Here is a 16,357-nt window from a genome sequence, read left to right on the forward strand (position 1 = left end):
TACAGTTTTGGTCTCCTGTTTTTATTTGGATGAATGAAACACTTTCAGTTACAAAAATGACTTTAAATGAACAACACTGTACTATGAACAAGCAGAGATATTTTTCTTGTTTTTTGTTTTTGTTTTAAAGATTAACACAGTAAAAGGCTAAGTTGCTACCAGAAGAAAGAAGGGAGGGAGAGACAGAGAGAAGGGAGAGAAAAGAGGACTGCTCACATGATGTAAGACACAGGATGGTAGAACAAATGATAGGAGAGAGGATGAGCACACACACACACACACACACACTAAAACGGATAGGGAAACAAACAACAAAGGTTGAAGGTCAGATAGAGGGAAATGAACTACATGTTGAATAACAGTAAATCAACCAATCAAGCCAATGTTTACAAACCTGTTGCTTAGCTAACAGATGAAATACATTTTGAGGCGCACACACACACACACACACACACACACACACACACACACACACACACACACACACACACACACACACACACACACACACACACACACACACCTACACCTTGGGGACTTATTTCCACAGAACAGTTATAGCAGTTATGACAGTTTTCCCTCCTCCCTCCGTTTATTAACCCCTCCCCACAAACCACCAAAGAAGTCTGGAATTCCCTGGAAAAACTCTCCTTAACGACTCGTACAGAATTCTCCCACAAACATCACATTTTCGGTTGTAACATGTAGCTCTTCCCTCTGCCCAACGAACACAGAGAGCGACATGGAATACAGACAGACAGGAATACAGACAGACAGGAATACAGACAGACAGACAGTGGTAAGCGACAGACAGAACTAAAAGGACAGGGTCAACAAACTCAGAGAGGATCATGGGATCATCAGAATTACTCTGGCAGCACGAGCAAAAAGGACGAAACTCAAAAAAGATCAGAACAACTACAGAGATACCAAGAGAAACGTCATTATCGTCATCATTATCATCATCATCATATTTACGAGAAGCTTAAGGTAATTTTCCAATGACAAATACTTAAAAATATACATTTTTATCATTATCTTAATCATTATTATTATTATTATTATCATCATTGATATAGCTGAGGTCAGAAACTGGATTACTAGGTGACGGGGTTGAAGCAGAAAAGAGATGAATAGACAGAAAGGAGAGAAGGAAAGAGGGATGCAGTGGCTGTCTGTGAAAGAGAGGAGGAATGTCGAACTCTTTGGTTTTATTCTGTACGATCGGACTTTGCTGTCTTGCTTAAGGAACTTTGGACTGAAGCTGTATTGTACAAGAGAGAGAATGAAGAAAGGATGAAAGAGAGAAAGTATGGAAGTGAGTAGGTTCGAGGAATATCAGTCATCCTCCTTTTTTGTTTTCTTTGCTCCTGATAGTCTTTTTGTCCCCCTTTGCTTTCTCCTGCCTTGACATCTACACTATGTTCTGTCATCTATCAGTAAACTGTTAATCATTGCCTGTTCTGCTCCAATTTAAATACATTCCAGCCTGGTCTCATACTAATTACACTGTCTCGGATTTCCATTTACTATGTTACGTCTATCCTTGAGTCCAGGTTGCAATATCGATTTCTACATTTCAGTTTCCTTTGTTTCTCGGTTGACACGGTTGCTAAGGTGCTTCGCTGAGACTACAAGGAATTCATCCATGAACTGAATCAATGTTGTGATGTTCAGACTGTGCAAATGTACAAAATGGTTAATGCCAAAAAAGTCTGGAGATGTTCTTCCAGACTAAACTCTGCTGTGATAATGTTGACCCAGGCTATAGTAGAGGGAGTAGGATTTGTTGCCTCTAGGTGCTGATCTAAGGTCAGTTTTGTGTTCTCCCTACACTAATAGCTATGATTAGGGAAAGGTTAACAGATCCTAGATCTGCACCTATGGCCAGGTGACTACTCAGTCTATAGGAGAAGTGTAGTCTCTGAATGGACAAATTACATTTTATTGGTCACGTACACATATTTTGCAGATGTTATTGCGGGTGTAGCGAAATTCTCGTGTTCCTAGCTCCAATAGTGCAGACACTGGTAAACAGCAGGGTTTTAGGGAGTGAGTGCATGGTGCCGTATCCAACAGTGGGGCATAAACTTTGGTATCATTCTTTTGGGGGGGTATCCCTACTGAAAGGACCTACACTTTACATGTGATCCCTAAGACCCTGATATCCGCAGAAGCAGCATCCTACCAGGACGTAGAGGACCTAAACTGATTTACACCTCATTATAGAAGAAAAGAGCAAGGGAGAAATGGGGACTTCCACCTTGGGGGAGTGTATGCATGCGTCACCTAGCGACCACAGTCTCAGCCCTTCCCCAGTCACCTACCCCTCTGCGTTCGCTGCCACACACATCTCTGACGGACACAACATCCAGTCAATAATCTAAACAACACAACATCCAGCCAATCACCTAAAGACGCTGGGTACCCAGAGGCTAGCCCCTGTAAAAAAGCTTTGTGTTAAGGAGTAGGACAAAATTGCTCCATAGACACTGACCTAAGGCCAGTGTTATGTGCCCTCAATGGTTAAGATTAGGATTTGGAGGAAGGTAAGCTGATCCTAGATCTGTGTCTATGGAAAACTTGTACTTGGAGAGTGTTTCGTTTCAGCAGGGAGGGAGCAGTAGGGGAGAGAGGGATGGAGAGAGGGCTGTACAGAGCGGGGGGTTGTTCTTCAGACCAGACTGAGAGAGAGGTGTGTGGGGGAGTGGACTGGGAACCACAGAGAGAGGGCTGGCATACAACTTGCTACCCAATATGTCTCCTGATTTGGATGGGGCACAGGAAATGTGACCTCTGACCCCATTACCTTTGAACTCTGCCGGACCCAAGCCTCGCTCTGGCCATCCATGGTCACACTCACATGTACACACAGTCCCACCCCACACCCCGATCCCCACACGAACCCTGCCTTTTTTTTTAAAGCTTTCATCTATTTGGTTTATCATTAGAGTATATGAGGTATATCTCTCTTTAACCTCCTACAGTAGATGTGGAAAACAAAACCTACCAACATAACAGAAAAGTAAAAACAGAAAGAAAAGAAAACATGTCCCTCTGTCACGTTCCTTTGCCCCAGTCAATGCATCTTCTAACTCGTTTTTTGGTTTGGTAGCTGTTTAAAGCTTTCAGTGTATTTCTCATGAGGAGAGGAGAGGTTGTGAGGGAACAGCACTGTATCTTTAAGAACAATCTGCCTGCCTGACCATCCCTGTCAGCGGAGCTCTCTTCCAGAAGCGTTGGGCTATATTCAAACATACAATATACTATCTGATAGGCAGCGCTGACTAAGCGTACATCCGGGATATAAATCCCTCTAACCTGATCGGTCCAAAGCATATGGTATACATCATAATGGGAAAAACTCCAGTTCTAAAGCTTTGAGATTTATTAATGCAATGTTTTAAAAGTTTCACTCCTGACTGGTTTGATCCCACCTGGGTGGGGGTCTCCAGTAACAATCCTGGACTGTAGTAAGGCTGTAGAGAACCCTACTGAGGCTCCCTATCCCCACTTCAACTAAACACAACATCACAAGACCGCACGTGAAGCCAGAAACACCCAGATGCTCTGACCCTCTCATCTCACCAGTCATTACTCATCAATCATACAATAAGGACATCACTAGTAATATCATTATCCTTAGGACAATTAACCCCATATTTAGGAAAGACAGCATTCAACACCTGAAAACATTGAATTGCTTAAGTTTACATCAATATGAAGCTGACGTTCCTATTCCCATGACCTTTCCCTGCCCTGCAATTACTGAGAAAACGCTGTTAGGTGGTCGTACTGAAGTGCTCTATGTAGACACAGTGCTGCCCCTTGTAAGCTCACCCCATCCTTTTTTCAAAGAGTCTCAGTGAGCTCACCCCCACCCCTTTAAGAGCTTTAAGAGTAGTCGCAGTGAGTCTGTGGTCAAACTGACCATGTTCTCCTAGGCCCCGTGAGACCTGTGGTTGCATGTATCTGGTTTGAAGAAGTGAGAAGGTACTTCAGCAGGATTTTTGGTCACAGCCCCGTAATATATATTATAAATATATACCCCAAAATATATCCCCTGTAAAAAGACTCTAGAATAAATAAATAACAAATAAATAATTAGAAGAAATCAATATAAGCTTAAATCAATCAAACTTAAGATGAATAAATAGTACAATCAATCAAAAGTCCTAAATGATCGACAAAGAAAAATAAACCAAATATATATCAAGAGAGAGTAACATTTTTGGTCTAAAATCAAGTCATTATTATCATCAATGTTTTTTTAAGATATTTTTTGTATGTTTTTCAATACATTAGCAATAAGTAAGCATTAGGACATAGATCTTTTTTTCTACAAAATCTATAGAAGCACTAACAGATACATTCCGTCTAAGAGTTAATGTTGAGGAAAGGTTTCACCTCGTGGTTAGAACCCCCACATCTAAAATAGATTAGTTCATTAAGGATTCTCATTTGACAACTGTATTTCTGTGTGTCAAACCAAATACTCTTTGGATGCATTTTAAACTCTACTGTACATTTTTGCCGAAGTGTGTGTGTGTGTGTGATAATGGGGGTAAACGTGCAAGGGAGGACATTTTGTAAACTCCACTGAATTCTTTCTAGAACGGATGCACACACACACACACACACACACACACACACACACACACACACACACACACACACACACACACACACACACACACACACACACAATATCGCACCCTCACACAACGCACATACGCACACACTTAAGATAAATTGACACAATCAAAAGTGTGAGCCCCAATGCAACGGCAGGGACGGCAGTTGGACCATCTCTAGTCCTTTCCTGGCTTTTTGGTTTGGTTTGGTATTTGGTGTTTGGTTTGCACGTTTTGCTTTTCAACTCTTGTTTTGGACTTTTTCTGTGTCTTTTTTTCTGCCAAGACAGTCATTTTTTTTTTTTTATCTAATAAAAATCTGGAAGCTACATTTCACAGTATTTTTCCAACCACCTGATAAAATCTCTAGAACAACTAGGAAAAAATAAGGAGCTGTTGTAGCAAGCGAATACATTATTATCCCAAATGAGTAAGCACTAAAGAACAGCACATAAACAGCTTCAAGAGACACAGCAAACAAATAAAATACAAAATAAACCAACAAACTGGAAAAATAAAAACTGACTTAGAAGATTCAGTTCAATGAGGTCATTAGAGATTTCTCCATCCAGGACCAGAGAAGAAGAGCTGAGTTTGGAGTGAAAGAAAGACAGGGGAGAGGGAGGGAATCTGTCCGTTCTATCCATCAATCTATCCATTCATCTGTCCAGCTGTGCTACACAGTTTAGAGAGGGCCACTGAAGCCCAGTTAGTTGGATAACAGACAGAGGTGTCAGCTCCAGTCTGTAAAAACCTACCCTTGTCCCCCCCCCGCCCCCATCCATATTTGGCTGTGTTTCTTTTTGGTTTGTTTCTGACATTTTTGGTTTGTATTTTTGGTATCCTCTTACAAAAACTTGACATCCCCTCTTTCTGTATGTTTGATCCCATCGCACCATCCGATCCCCTCCCCGTATGCACCCCTTTTATGTTGGGTGAGGGTTCTGTCCTTTTGAAGTGACCCTCTCAGGCATAAGGAGATGGAAGGGGTCAACTAGGGGGGTTCAGCGGGAGGGGTAGGGTGTGTCCCCAACCCCTACAGTATGTGAGTGTTAATGTCATGGCTGACTCCTCTGAAGAGTAACAAATGCTTTGGTTTAAACGTGTAATAATGGCAGATTTGGGTGGAAAATGACAGTGAAAATGGGATGGATGGAGGGATGATGAACAATAAAAACAACATATATTAAACATTAAACAGGTTTTGATCTCTGTTTCTCTACTGCGTGTCGAGACAGATGGCTGATTGACAAGGTAAGACAGACCTGTCCATGACCAAACTAAAATTTGTATTAATTTACCTCTTTCTTGCCTCAATGTTACTAGTTTAAATCTCCAATCATGCTCAATTTCATACTGTCATCGTGGTGAATTGGCCATTCACAAGGACTACATTGAGTCTAAGTCTAATATTATTTCATCAAGTGAGTCATTTTGTTGTGAGTAATTACGGAGAGAGGTTTTTATCAAACTGCTACACTAAGCCTGATCTCTTGTTCCCTCTTGTCTCTTATTATTATCTCTGACAACATGAAGTAAATGGCACAAGATGATGATGATGACAGACTCCAACGCTATCAGTAAACTATTGGAAATCAAGGGGGAGATAAGATACCCAAAGAAGCAGAGGTAGGAAAACACAAACAAAGACACACCTGTAAGCTTGGCTCGTTCAGTATCAACCATTTACAACAATCTAAAATATCCCACAGAAACAACATAATTGCAGTGAAAGTGAGTGACAGACTATGACAGACATGATGGGTGGATGACTGATCGGATGGATGGATGAATGTGATCGGCTGTGGATATTGTGTGTGTGTGTGTGTGTGTGTGTGTGTAGCAGAGTGCTGGTCCTGGATAGGATCAGTATGTACAAGTCGTTTGGATAAAGCTTTTCCTTCCGTATTTTTGGTTTCTGGAATTTTGGTATGGTTGTTGTTTTTTGTCATCGTGTGTTCCTCTTCTCCTCCTCAGGTACATTTTTGGTTTAAAATCCTCCTCCCATCTCCTCCTCTTTCAGACCTGCAGCTTTTCAAAGAAAATCCTCCACTTCTTTTTTCTGTCCTTGCCACCATTCCCCAAAAACACACAGTAATGTTTATTTTTGTCATTTTTGGTTCACACGATTCGACGCATATCTCTACTCCTGTTATTTGTCATTGGTTTATTTTCCCAGGAAAGAAAGAGAGACAGAAAGGAGAAGTGCGATATCACTCAGTATTGACTAAACAGTCCCACGATGCCTCCTCCATCACTTTGGATAGATAAAGATTTTTGGTTTCAATCTTCCTCTTTCCCCCCTTCTCCCCTTTTCACTTCTGACTCCCCCCCTCTCCTCTCTTTCATTCTGTGTATTTTTGGCATTGAAAGACGGGGGGAGAGAGAGAGAGAGAGAGTGATAAAAGAGATAGCTTTGGTTGAAAGGCGAGGTTGTCGTTTCCTCCTTTCTCCTCCTCCTCTCTGATTGGCGCTTGGCTGTGTCACTCAATCTTAGCCCCTCCCAACGAGGATGGGCTGTGTGCCAATTCATTGAAGTCGCAGGAAGAGGCGGGGCTGGAGCAAGGGGAGGGGGAGCAGGGGGTGGGGCTTATGCTACTGGTGGAGGGGAAAGGGGAGGGCTGGGATGCTTTGGCTACGGCAGCGCTGATCAATCCAGCACCAGGATTTTGGCCCATGTGGAGGAAAGCTGGGTGGTTGAGGAAGAAGGAGGACTGGAGACCCCCTCCCTGCCCCCCTGCACCACCCAGCAACACCTTACTGCCCCCCTCAAGACTGGAAAGGGGCAGCTGGCCACCACTGGCTGCTAGGGCTGAGAAGGGAGGGAGAGAGATGAGAGTTAACGTCAATATACCTACTGTGAAATAACTACATTTACTATATACTTTACTATAGAGATTAAATGAAGAAGTGGATGAATGAGAGAAAAAGAATGAAAGACAGACTAAAGACACACACACACACACACACACACACACACACACACACACACACGGGGATGAACATGTTGGAGTGATGGGACATCCCTGTCATAGCCCTGCTCACCAGTTCTCCAGTTTCTTCCATCAGATGATCTATCATTCATCTCATCAGCTCTAACTGTCCCTCTCATCATCTCTGTCATTCTTTCTGTCTAGCATTCATTAACATTACTTACCTTTATTATCACTTTGTACCTCAAATTACTGTCCCTGCCTCTCCCACTTTCTCTCCCCCTGTCTCTCTCTCTTCCTCCTTTTATTTCCCTCTTCCTCTCTTTTCCCTCCTTCCCTACACCTCTCTCTCCCTCTAACACACCTTGTATAGTAGCCAGAGGGTTGTTGCTGAGGAGAGCTTGGTTCAGAGCCTGGTTCCCTGTGTTTACTCCCATCACAGTGTTCCTGTGTTACATGCACACACACACACACACACACACACACACACACACACACACACACACACACACAGGAGGAAACCCATTTACATACGCAGGAGAAACGGAGAGAGAGAAGCAGGTTTAGCAGCAGAACAGACAGAGGACAGACTCAGGGACCTGAACACAGACACACTGCAGGAGAAACCCACAGGTCAGATACACACACACCATCTTGATTCATATCTTGTTTTTATGAGCTACGAATCCAAATGCTTGCTTGTGAACCTTGTGTTGTTGTGCGGACGATCATATTCCTGTAAGAGAGGGAGTGTGTGTGTGTGTGTGTGTGTGTGTGTGTGTGTGTGTGTGTGTGTGTGGGGGTGGGTGGGTGGGTGGGTGGGTGGGTGTACAGTATAGGTATGTGTGTCTCTGTTGTCTTCACCTCAAGTTTGCAGCAAAATCGGTGATGTAGTTAGACACGTCACCATTCTTTTTACCCATACGCCATAAGCTGTGGACACAAAACACACAGTCACACACACAGGTTAGAAAGTACTGCTGCACAGAAGTAGCAGTGTCACGGATCAGTGTGTGTCAATCATGTGTGGGTGTGATTAACATTTGCTGCAAACTGCAGGTGAACTGAATACTGTACCAATGGTGAAGCACAGTGGCCAAAGTGTACACTTTGTATGCAGGTGCATACTCACCCTGTGTTGAGACTCAGTGTGCTGTGGCTGGGAGGGGCTGGGCTGGCTGTGCTGCGAGGAGGAGGAGGAGTCACTGGAGAGGAGGCGGAGCTGAGAGATGAGTGGGTGGGACCACTGGGGGTCAGAGGGGAGAATGATGACATGGTGGTCAATGTGGTACTGAGGCTGGTCACTGCCTGGGACAGCTGACTGGACAGCTGACTGGACATCTGATAGAGAGACAGGCGAGAAAGACAAAGAGAAAAAGAGGAGGAGAGTGTATATTTAAGAGTATCTATACTTAGCTTTATCCAATAGAAAAAGGGATAAATGGGATAGGATTATTAATGTGTAATAGCAAAGCACTAAAGCAATGCAGGTTGGGTAGTACCATCTGCATATTGGAACAGGGGGTGCAGAAGAACATCCACTATGACATGCGGGACACACCATTCATATATGGGGGAGAATTGTGATGGCTAAGGTTGGGAGAGGGGGATCATGCGGGTCAGGCCATACCATGTGTGGGCTGTAGCAAGGGGGTTTGTGTATCGGTGGGGCTTGGGGGAGCTGGCTGGGCAAGGGAGGGGTGGCACTGTTGGGGTTGATACGCTTCTCTTTCTGGCGGCGGTTGCAGAACCACACGCGGATCACCTCCTTCTCCATGCTGAGCTGGTCCGCGATACACAGGATCTCCTCTGAGGTAGGCTTCTGGTTCTGCTGACACACGGGAAAGACAGAGATGGACACATTAGTACTAATACACACTTAGCCTTATATCACCTCACTGATATCACGGTGATATAGTGTTCTTCTGAGGGCAGAAACTACAGAACAAGCCGTGTAGATGTTATGTCAGCTTAAGATGTATGTCTCCTGTATGACAGTGCTATGAAGAACTTATGTCAGTGATATTGTGATGGAAATGTTTATGTTTGTGCTTTTCTAATAACCAATTTCTGTGTTCATGCAAGTGACTGAACAAATCAGTCACACAACTTTCAAATCCACATTCACTTAGTACTATTCCCAAACACACTCAGTAATCACCCTCATTACTCCATGTGCATCTTCAACGATTCTCCTGTCGTTACTACCTATGCACCATATGTACAGTGGGGGAAAAAAGTATTTGATCCCCTGCTGATTTTGTACGTTTGCTCACTGATAAAGAAAGGATCAGTCTATAATGTTAATGGTAGGTTTATTTGTACAGTGAGAGACAGAATAACAACAAAAATATCCACAAAAACGCATGCCCAAAATGTTATAAATTGATTTGCATTTTAATGAGGGAAATAAGTATTTGACCCCCTCTCAATCAGAAAGATTTCTGGCTCCCAGGTGTCTTTTATACAGGTAACGAGCTGAGATTAGGAGCACACTCTTAAAGGGAGTGCTCCTAACCGCAGCTTGTTACCTGTAAAAAAGACACCTGTACACAGAAGCAATCAATCAATCAGATTCCAAACTCTCCACCATGGCCAAGACCAAGGAGCTCTCCAAGGATGTCAGGGACAAGATTGTAGACCTACACAAGGCTGGAATGGGCTACAAGAACATCGCCAAGCAGCTTGGTGAGAAGGTGACAACATTTGGTGCGATTATTCGCAAATGGAAGAAACACAAAAGAACTGTCAATATCCCTCGGCCTGGGGCTCCATGCAAGATTTCACCTCGTGGGGTTGCAATGATCATGAGAACAGTGAGGAATCGGCCCAGAACTACACGGGAGGATCTTGTCAATGATCTCAAGGCAGCTGGGACCATAGTCACCCAGAAAACAATTGGTAACACACTACGCCGTGAAGGACTGAAATCCTGCAGCGCCCGCAAGGTCCCCCTGCTCAAGAATACATATGTATGCCCGTCTGAAGTTTGCCAATGAACATCTGAATGATTCAGAGGTTAACTGGTGAAAGTGTTGTGGTCAGATGGGACCAAAATGGAGCTTTTTGGCATCAACTCAACTCGCCGTGTTTGGAGGAGGAGGAATGCTGCCTATGACCCCAAGAACACCATCTCCACCGTCAAACATGTGGGTGGAAACTATGCTTTGGGGGTGTTTTTCTGCTAAGGGGACAGGACAACTTCACCGCATCAAAGGGACGATAGACGGGGCCATGTACCGTCAAATCTTGGGTGAGAACATCCTTCCCTCAGCCAGGGCATTGAAAATGGGTCGTGGATGGGTATTCCAGCATGACAATGACCCAAAACACACGGCCAAGGCAACAAAGGAGTGGCTCAAGAAGAAGCACATTAAGGTCCTGGAGTGGCTTAGCCAGTCTCCAGACCTTAATCCCATAGAAAATCTGTGGAGGGAGCTGAAGGTTCGAGTTGCCAAACGTCAGCCTCAAAAAGATCTGCAAAGAGGAGTGGGACAAAATCCCTCCTGAGTTGTGTGCAAACCTGGTGGCCAACTACAAGAAACGTCTGACCTCTGTGATTGCCAACAAGGGTTTTGCCACCAAGTACTAAGTCATGTTTTGCAGAGGGGTCAAATACGTATTTCCCTCATTGAAATGCAAATCATTTTATAACATTTTTTACATGCGTTTTTTAGGATTTTTGATGTTGTTCTGTCTCTCACTGTTCAAGTAAACCTACCATTAAAATTATAGACCGATCATTTCTTTGTAAGTGGACAAACGTACAAAATCAGCAGGGGATCAAATACTCCCCCCCCCCCCCCCACTGTATCTTTCTATACATATAGAATAGTCTCATATTTGAAAATAATACTCTCTTCTTTCATATCAAAGATTCTTCTGTCGTTACTACCTATGCTACTGCCACATTCACTTAGTACTATTCCCAAACACACTCAGTAATCAGCCTTATTACTCCATGTGCATCAGTATCTGCAATTTGGCAGTATGCCCAGAACCTTGATTTGAGAAAGGGATATCTGAGTTTCATGTTCTCAGCTTAGAGAGAAGAAGCCTCATGAGGTATTGGTCCGTCACATGCATGAACCAGTATTGGTCGGTCACATGAAGGAAGCAAACGTTAATTATGAATGATGAACAAGCTAAAATATGCAAATATAATTTGTCCGTCTTTAAGAGAACTAACGGCACTGCCCCGGGTGGAGCTCCTGATTGACATGTGTACTTGGTGCATTGAGTTGGTTGGAACCTCTTCAGCGCGCTGATAATAACCAATGATTCATTTAAGATTGGCTTTGAGTGTCCCTGTGTAGAATTTCCACAATAATTTGGCGTCAACAAACAGGATGATTGAATCTGCCTGCGGAGCTTTTCAGTGGGGGTCTGCGAGGTAAACCGATGGCATATTTTATGAAGCGTGAGGGAAATTCTCATCTGACCAAAAGATGACAAGACCAGCCCAGACCCTTACTGTGAGCTTCCCAGGAGGAGACACATCATCCGCGAACAATTGAGGGATGCGTCTTCTGATTTCAGGAAGTAAATTTAAATGAATTTGTATAAAAATAGAAAAAATACTAATAAAACCAATAAAACTAAAGATCTAAATGGAGGAGGCTACCACTAGTCCTAAGTCAAGTAATAGAATGAAGTGAATGTGGATGTGAGAGTGTGAAAGAGGTGCGTGTCTGAAAGAATGCCCCAACTAGTTCTGTGATCTGAATTCTTCAATCTATAATGTTATCTACGGTTGTTATATATGTATAGGAAGTAACGGCAAGCTAGTCTTAGGAGAAGGCTTGAGTGAGGGCAGAGGCCCCACTGACAATTGTCTGTAGGCATTTATTAGAGAAGTGTCTGTGGTCGAGAACCACTGGGAACTGTTGAAGATACATATGGCATCCACCACCACCCATCGATCTACAGACAGTGAGCACTGACAGGAGAAGCAATTGAAAAGTTTGAGAGAGTAACAGCTGAGATGGGTAAGTGCTGTAACAATATTCATTGATGCCCCCGGACACTGAGATTTCCTTGAGAATATGATATGTGTACCTCTCGGGCTGCTGCACTGTGATCGTTGCTAGTGGTGTGGACATGAATAACTAAAGATGTATAACGTTATATAGGGATTCTGTATGGAGATATGAAAGAAGAGAGTATTAATTCCGAATATGAGGCTATTCTATATGTATAGAAAGATACATATGGTGCATAGGTAGTATTGACAGGAGAATCGTTGAAGATGCACATGGAGTAATAAGGGTGATTACTGAGTGTGTTTGGGAATAAGTGAATGTGGATTTGAAAGTTGTGTGAGTGTGGAAAGGACGTGTTAAGCTGATTGAAATCTGGATAATAAACTGATTGATTTAAATTTGGGACAGAGGTAATAATAATTGAATAAGACACGCTTTTGACAATTTCCAATTATTATTAATCAATTCTATAGTTTGGGTAGCACCAGTGATTTAAGTAAGTAATGTCATCTAAAACTATAATCTGTTTCCATTACGTGGAACTGTGTCCAGAACTGAAGTAGATTCAAGTAAATGTTTTAGTACCGAATATTGAGCTGATAAGCCAGCACCAACCTTTTGAAGGTCCTAGCAGATTTGATAAACAACAGGTTTCATATTTTGACTAGTTTATGTCCCAGGGACATTTTGTACAGAACTGTATGTCAATGCAACAGGTCAAAATGACAATGATTACAAGAGCAGTAAACCTGATTAAGTTTATTTTCTTTCTTCCAGGACTGATGGAATGTCCACTACCAAGTTTTTTTACATGTTTATCAATGATTTTACATTTGAAAGGCTTCCTGAGGCAGGTGCCTTAGGAGAGCAGTTATTGAGACCATATATTATATTTGTACCCGGATCCAGTTGTTAACTTCTTTGGGATAGGGGGCGGTATTTTGACGTCCGGATGAAAAGCGTGCCCAAAGTAAACTGCCTGCTACTCAGGCCCAGAAGCTAGGATATGCATATAATTGGTAGATTTGGATAGAACACACTCTAAAGTTTCTAAAACTGTTACAATAATGTCTGTGAGTATAACAGAACTGAAATGGCAGGCAAAAGCCCGAGGACAAACCATCAAAGAAATGGCTGGTACTTTTATAATAGGGCGAAATCGTCCCCGATTGCAGTTCCTAGGGCTTCCACTAGATGCCAACATTCTTTAGAAAGAGTTTCAGGCTGGTTTTTGGAAAAATGAGCGAAAAGTTGTAGTTTTTCTAAGTGGCTCCCATTTTGGCTGTAGTGTTTCCAAGTGCATGGCCGAGAGAGCGCGTTCTTTTTGTTTATCTCCGGTAAAGACAATAACGATTCTCCATCTTAGATTATATAGTTTATTTGTGTATTAGGGTTTCCCTCCTTCAAAATGCATCCCAAACGTTACGGGGCTGCCCCAGGTGGAGCTCCTGATTGACATGTGTACTTGGTGCATTGAGTTGGTTGGAACCTCTCCATCGCGCTGATTGTCCCTGTGTAGAATTTCCACGACAATTTGTCATGTCTCTCACCGTGATGAAGGCTCTCTCCAGGGCCACGCGGACGTTAGTCTCGATGCTGGTTCTTTTCTTCCTGCGTCGGCCCGGCAGGCCCTCAAAGCCCATTGAGGAAGAGGACAGAGAGCTGGGGCTGGGCATAGTACTGTCTGTGGACATGGTCTCTGTCAAACAGAGAGATTGATTAGTGGGATGATTTAAAATCACACAAACTGGTATCCTCATTCTACAGATATATCTTCATTAACTCAAGGTTACATTCAATCAGATCCAACCCACATGTAACGAGAGTGTTCAGAGGCGACATCAAACGAAGGGTTTCACTTTATGCTGATGACTTGCTTCTCTATATCTCAAACCCCGATGTATCCTTACCCATTGTGCTATCTGTTCTTAATGCATTTGGCTAGTCTCTGGTTACAAGTTAAACCTGAATAAGAGCAAGCTTTTCCATTTAAATGTGGCAGCTCGTAACTACCCATTACACACATTTTCATTCAGAGTAGTTCTCAACAAATGTACATACTTGGGGGTACATGTCATAGACAAATTTGATAGCCTTAAAAAGGTTAACTTTACTCCTCCTTACTCTGGTGGAGAAACATTTTGAACGATGGTCACTACTCCCCCTATCATTAGCTGGTCGAATTAATTCGGTTAAAATGAATACCCTTCCTAAATTCTCCTACCTCTTTCAATGTGAACCTATTTTTATTTCCAAATCTTTTTCCGCAAACTAGATGGGATTATCTCCCACTTCATCTGGAAGTCTGGAACTTCCGTGTAATTCAGTACTTGATCCGTGTAGATACCAAACATATCATTCCAGCATGGTTGAAGATAGAATCTTCCTCATGTATGCCATCTTCACTGATTGCTTTGGCACATTCCCCTATTCATTCTGCTACTTCAAGTTATACCTAAAACATTTTAGTAAAAACCACTCTCAAGATCTGGAACCAGTTTAGACATCACTTTGGTTTGCAAGGGCCCCTCTACTCAGAAATAACGTTATTGACGGCACGTTTGCATCTTTCCAACAACTCTCAGATAAATTCCACCTTCCGAATAGTAATTTCTTTAGATATCTACAAGTGCGCAGCTTTGTCCATGACATGACCTCTCAATTCCCCAGTCTTCCTGTGGGCCTCCCACTGATGCATTTATCCCACCATCCCCAACAGTAAAAGGTATTATTTCTTATAGCTATGATCAAATTTCCTCTCTTCACAATCCTTCATTCGCAGCTATTAAAACTTTATGGGAACAGGATCTAGGTGATGAGTTGACTGATGAATCTAGAGGCGAAAGAAACGCACACCTGTTTAGGTGAGGTGCTGGCTAGAGGAGTAGATCACCTGTTTAGGCGAGGTGCTGGCTAGAGGAGTAGAACACCTGTTTAGGCGAGGTGCTGGCTAGAGGAGTAGAACACCTGTTTAGGCGAGGTGCTGGCTAGAGGAGTAGAACACCTGTTTAGGCGAGGTGCTGGCTAGATGAGTAGAACACCTGTTTAGGCGAGGTGCTGGCTAGAGGAGTAGAACACCTGTTTAGGCGAGGTGCTGGCTAGAGGAGTAGAACACCTGTTTAGGCGAGGTGCTGGCTAGATGAGTAGAACACCTGTTTAGGCGAGGTGCTGGCTAGAGGAGTAGAACACCTGTTTAGGCGAGGTGCTGGCTAGAGGAGTAGAACACCTGTTTAGGCGAGGTGCTGGCTAGAGGAGTAGAACACCTGTTTAGGCGAGGTGCTGGCTAGAGGAGTAGAACACCTGTTTAGGCGAGGTGCTGGCTAGAGGAGTAGAACACCTGTTTAGGCGAGGTGCTGGCTAGAGGAGTAGAACACCTGTTTAGGCGAGGTGCTGGCTAGAGGAGTAGAACACCTGTTTAGGCGAGGTGCTGGCTAGAGGAGTAGAACACCTGTTTAGGCGAGGTGCTGGCTAGAGGAGTAGAACACCTGTTTAGGTGAGGTGCTGGCTAGAGGAGTAGAACACCTGTTTAGGCGAGGTGCTGGCTAGAGGAGTAGAACACCTGTTTAGGCGAGGTGCTGGCTAGAGGAGTAGAACACCTGTTTAGGCGAGGTGCTGGCTAGATGAGTAGAACACCCGGAAAAGAAAAGGTGAGCCGCACACTCTAGGGGCTCAGATGCAATAATGTAATAACCTAATAACCAACGTTTCCACAGACAAGCTGTCTTCATCAGGGTAAACAGAGTTGACTGATGACACATGGGAAGGTATTCTGCATCATGTCCACTCCTCTTCTATTTGTGCCAAACAT

The 16,357-nt window shown here is 43.4% G+C and overlaps 1 protein-coding gene across 9 annotated transcripts in view; it reads right to left on the reverse strand.

Annotated features, from left to right (window-relative positions):
* The window catches only part of LOC106595289 (POU domain, class 2, transcription factor 2), a 103,871-nt gene continuing 87,514 nt past the window's right edge, over nucleotides 1-16,357 (reverse strand). For 4 of the 9 annotated variants that reach the window (XM_045718729.1, XM_045718735.1, XM_045718733.1 and 1 more), the window contains 6 exons: nucleotides 14,100-14,248; nucleotides 9,198-9,398; nucleotides 8,700-8,908; nucleotides 8,432-8,500; nucleotides 7,932-8,014; nucleotides 1-7,446 (listed from right to left, as the gene is read on the reverse strand). In XM_045718729.1, coding sequence (XP_045574685.1) covers nucleotides 7,118-7,446; nucleotides 7,932-8,014; nucleotides 8,432-8,500; nucleotides 8,700-8,908; nucleotides 9,198-9,398; nucleotides 14,100-14,248 — 1,040 coding nt within the window. In that variant the 3' untranslated portion in view covers nucleotides 1-7,117. The remainder of the gene's footprint in view (nucleotides 7,447-7,931; nucleotides 8,015-8,431; nucleotides 8,501-8,699; nucleotides 8,909-9,197; nucleotides 9,399-14,099; nucleotides 14,249-16,357) is intronic. The other 5 variants (XM_045718730.1, XM_045718736.1, XM_045718732.1 and 2 more) reach the window with 4 other exon arrangements.

Source organism: Salmo salar, chromosome ssa05 (genome assembly GCF_905237065.1).
Source record: "Salmo salar chromosome ssa05, Ssal_v3.1, whole genome shotgun sequence".
NCBI lineage: Eukaryota > Metazoa > Chordata > Actinopteri > Salmoniformes > Salmonidae > Salmo > Salmo salar.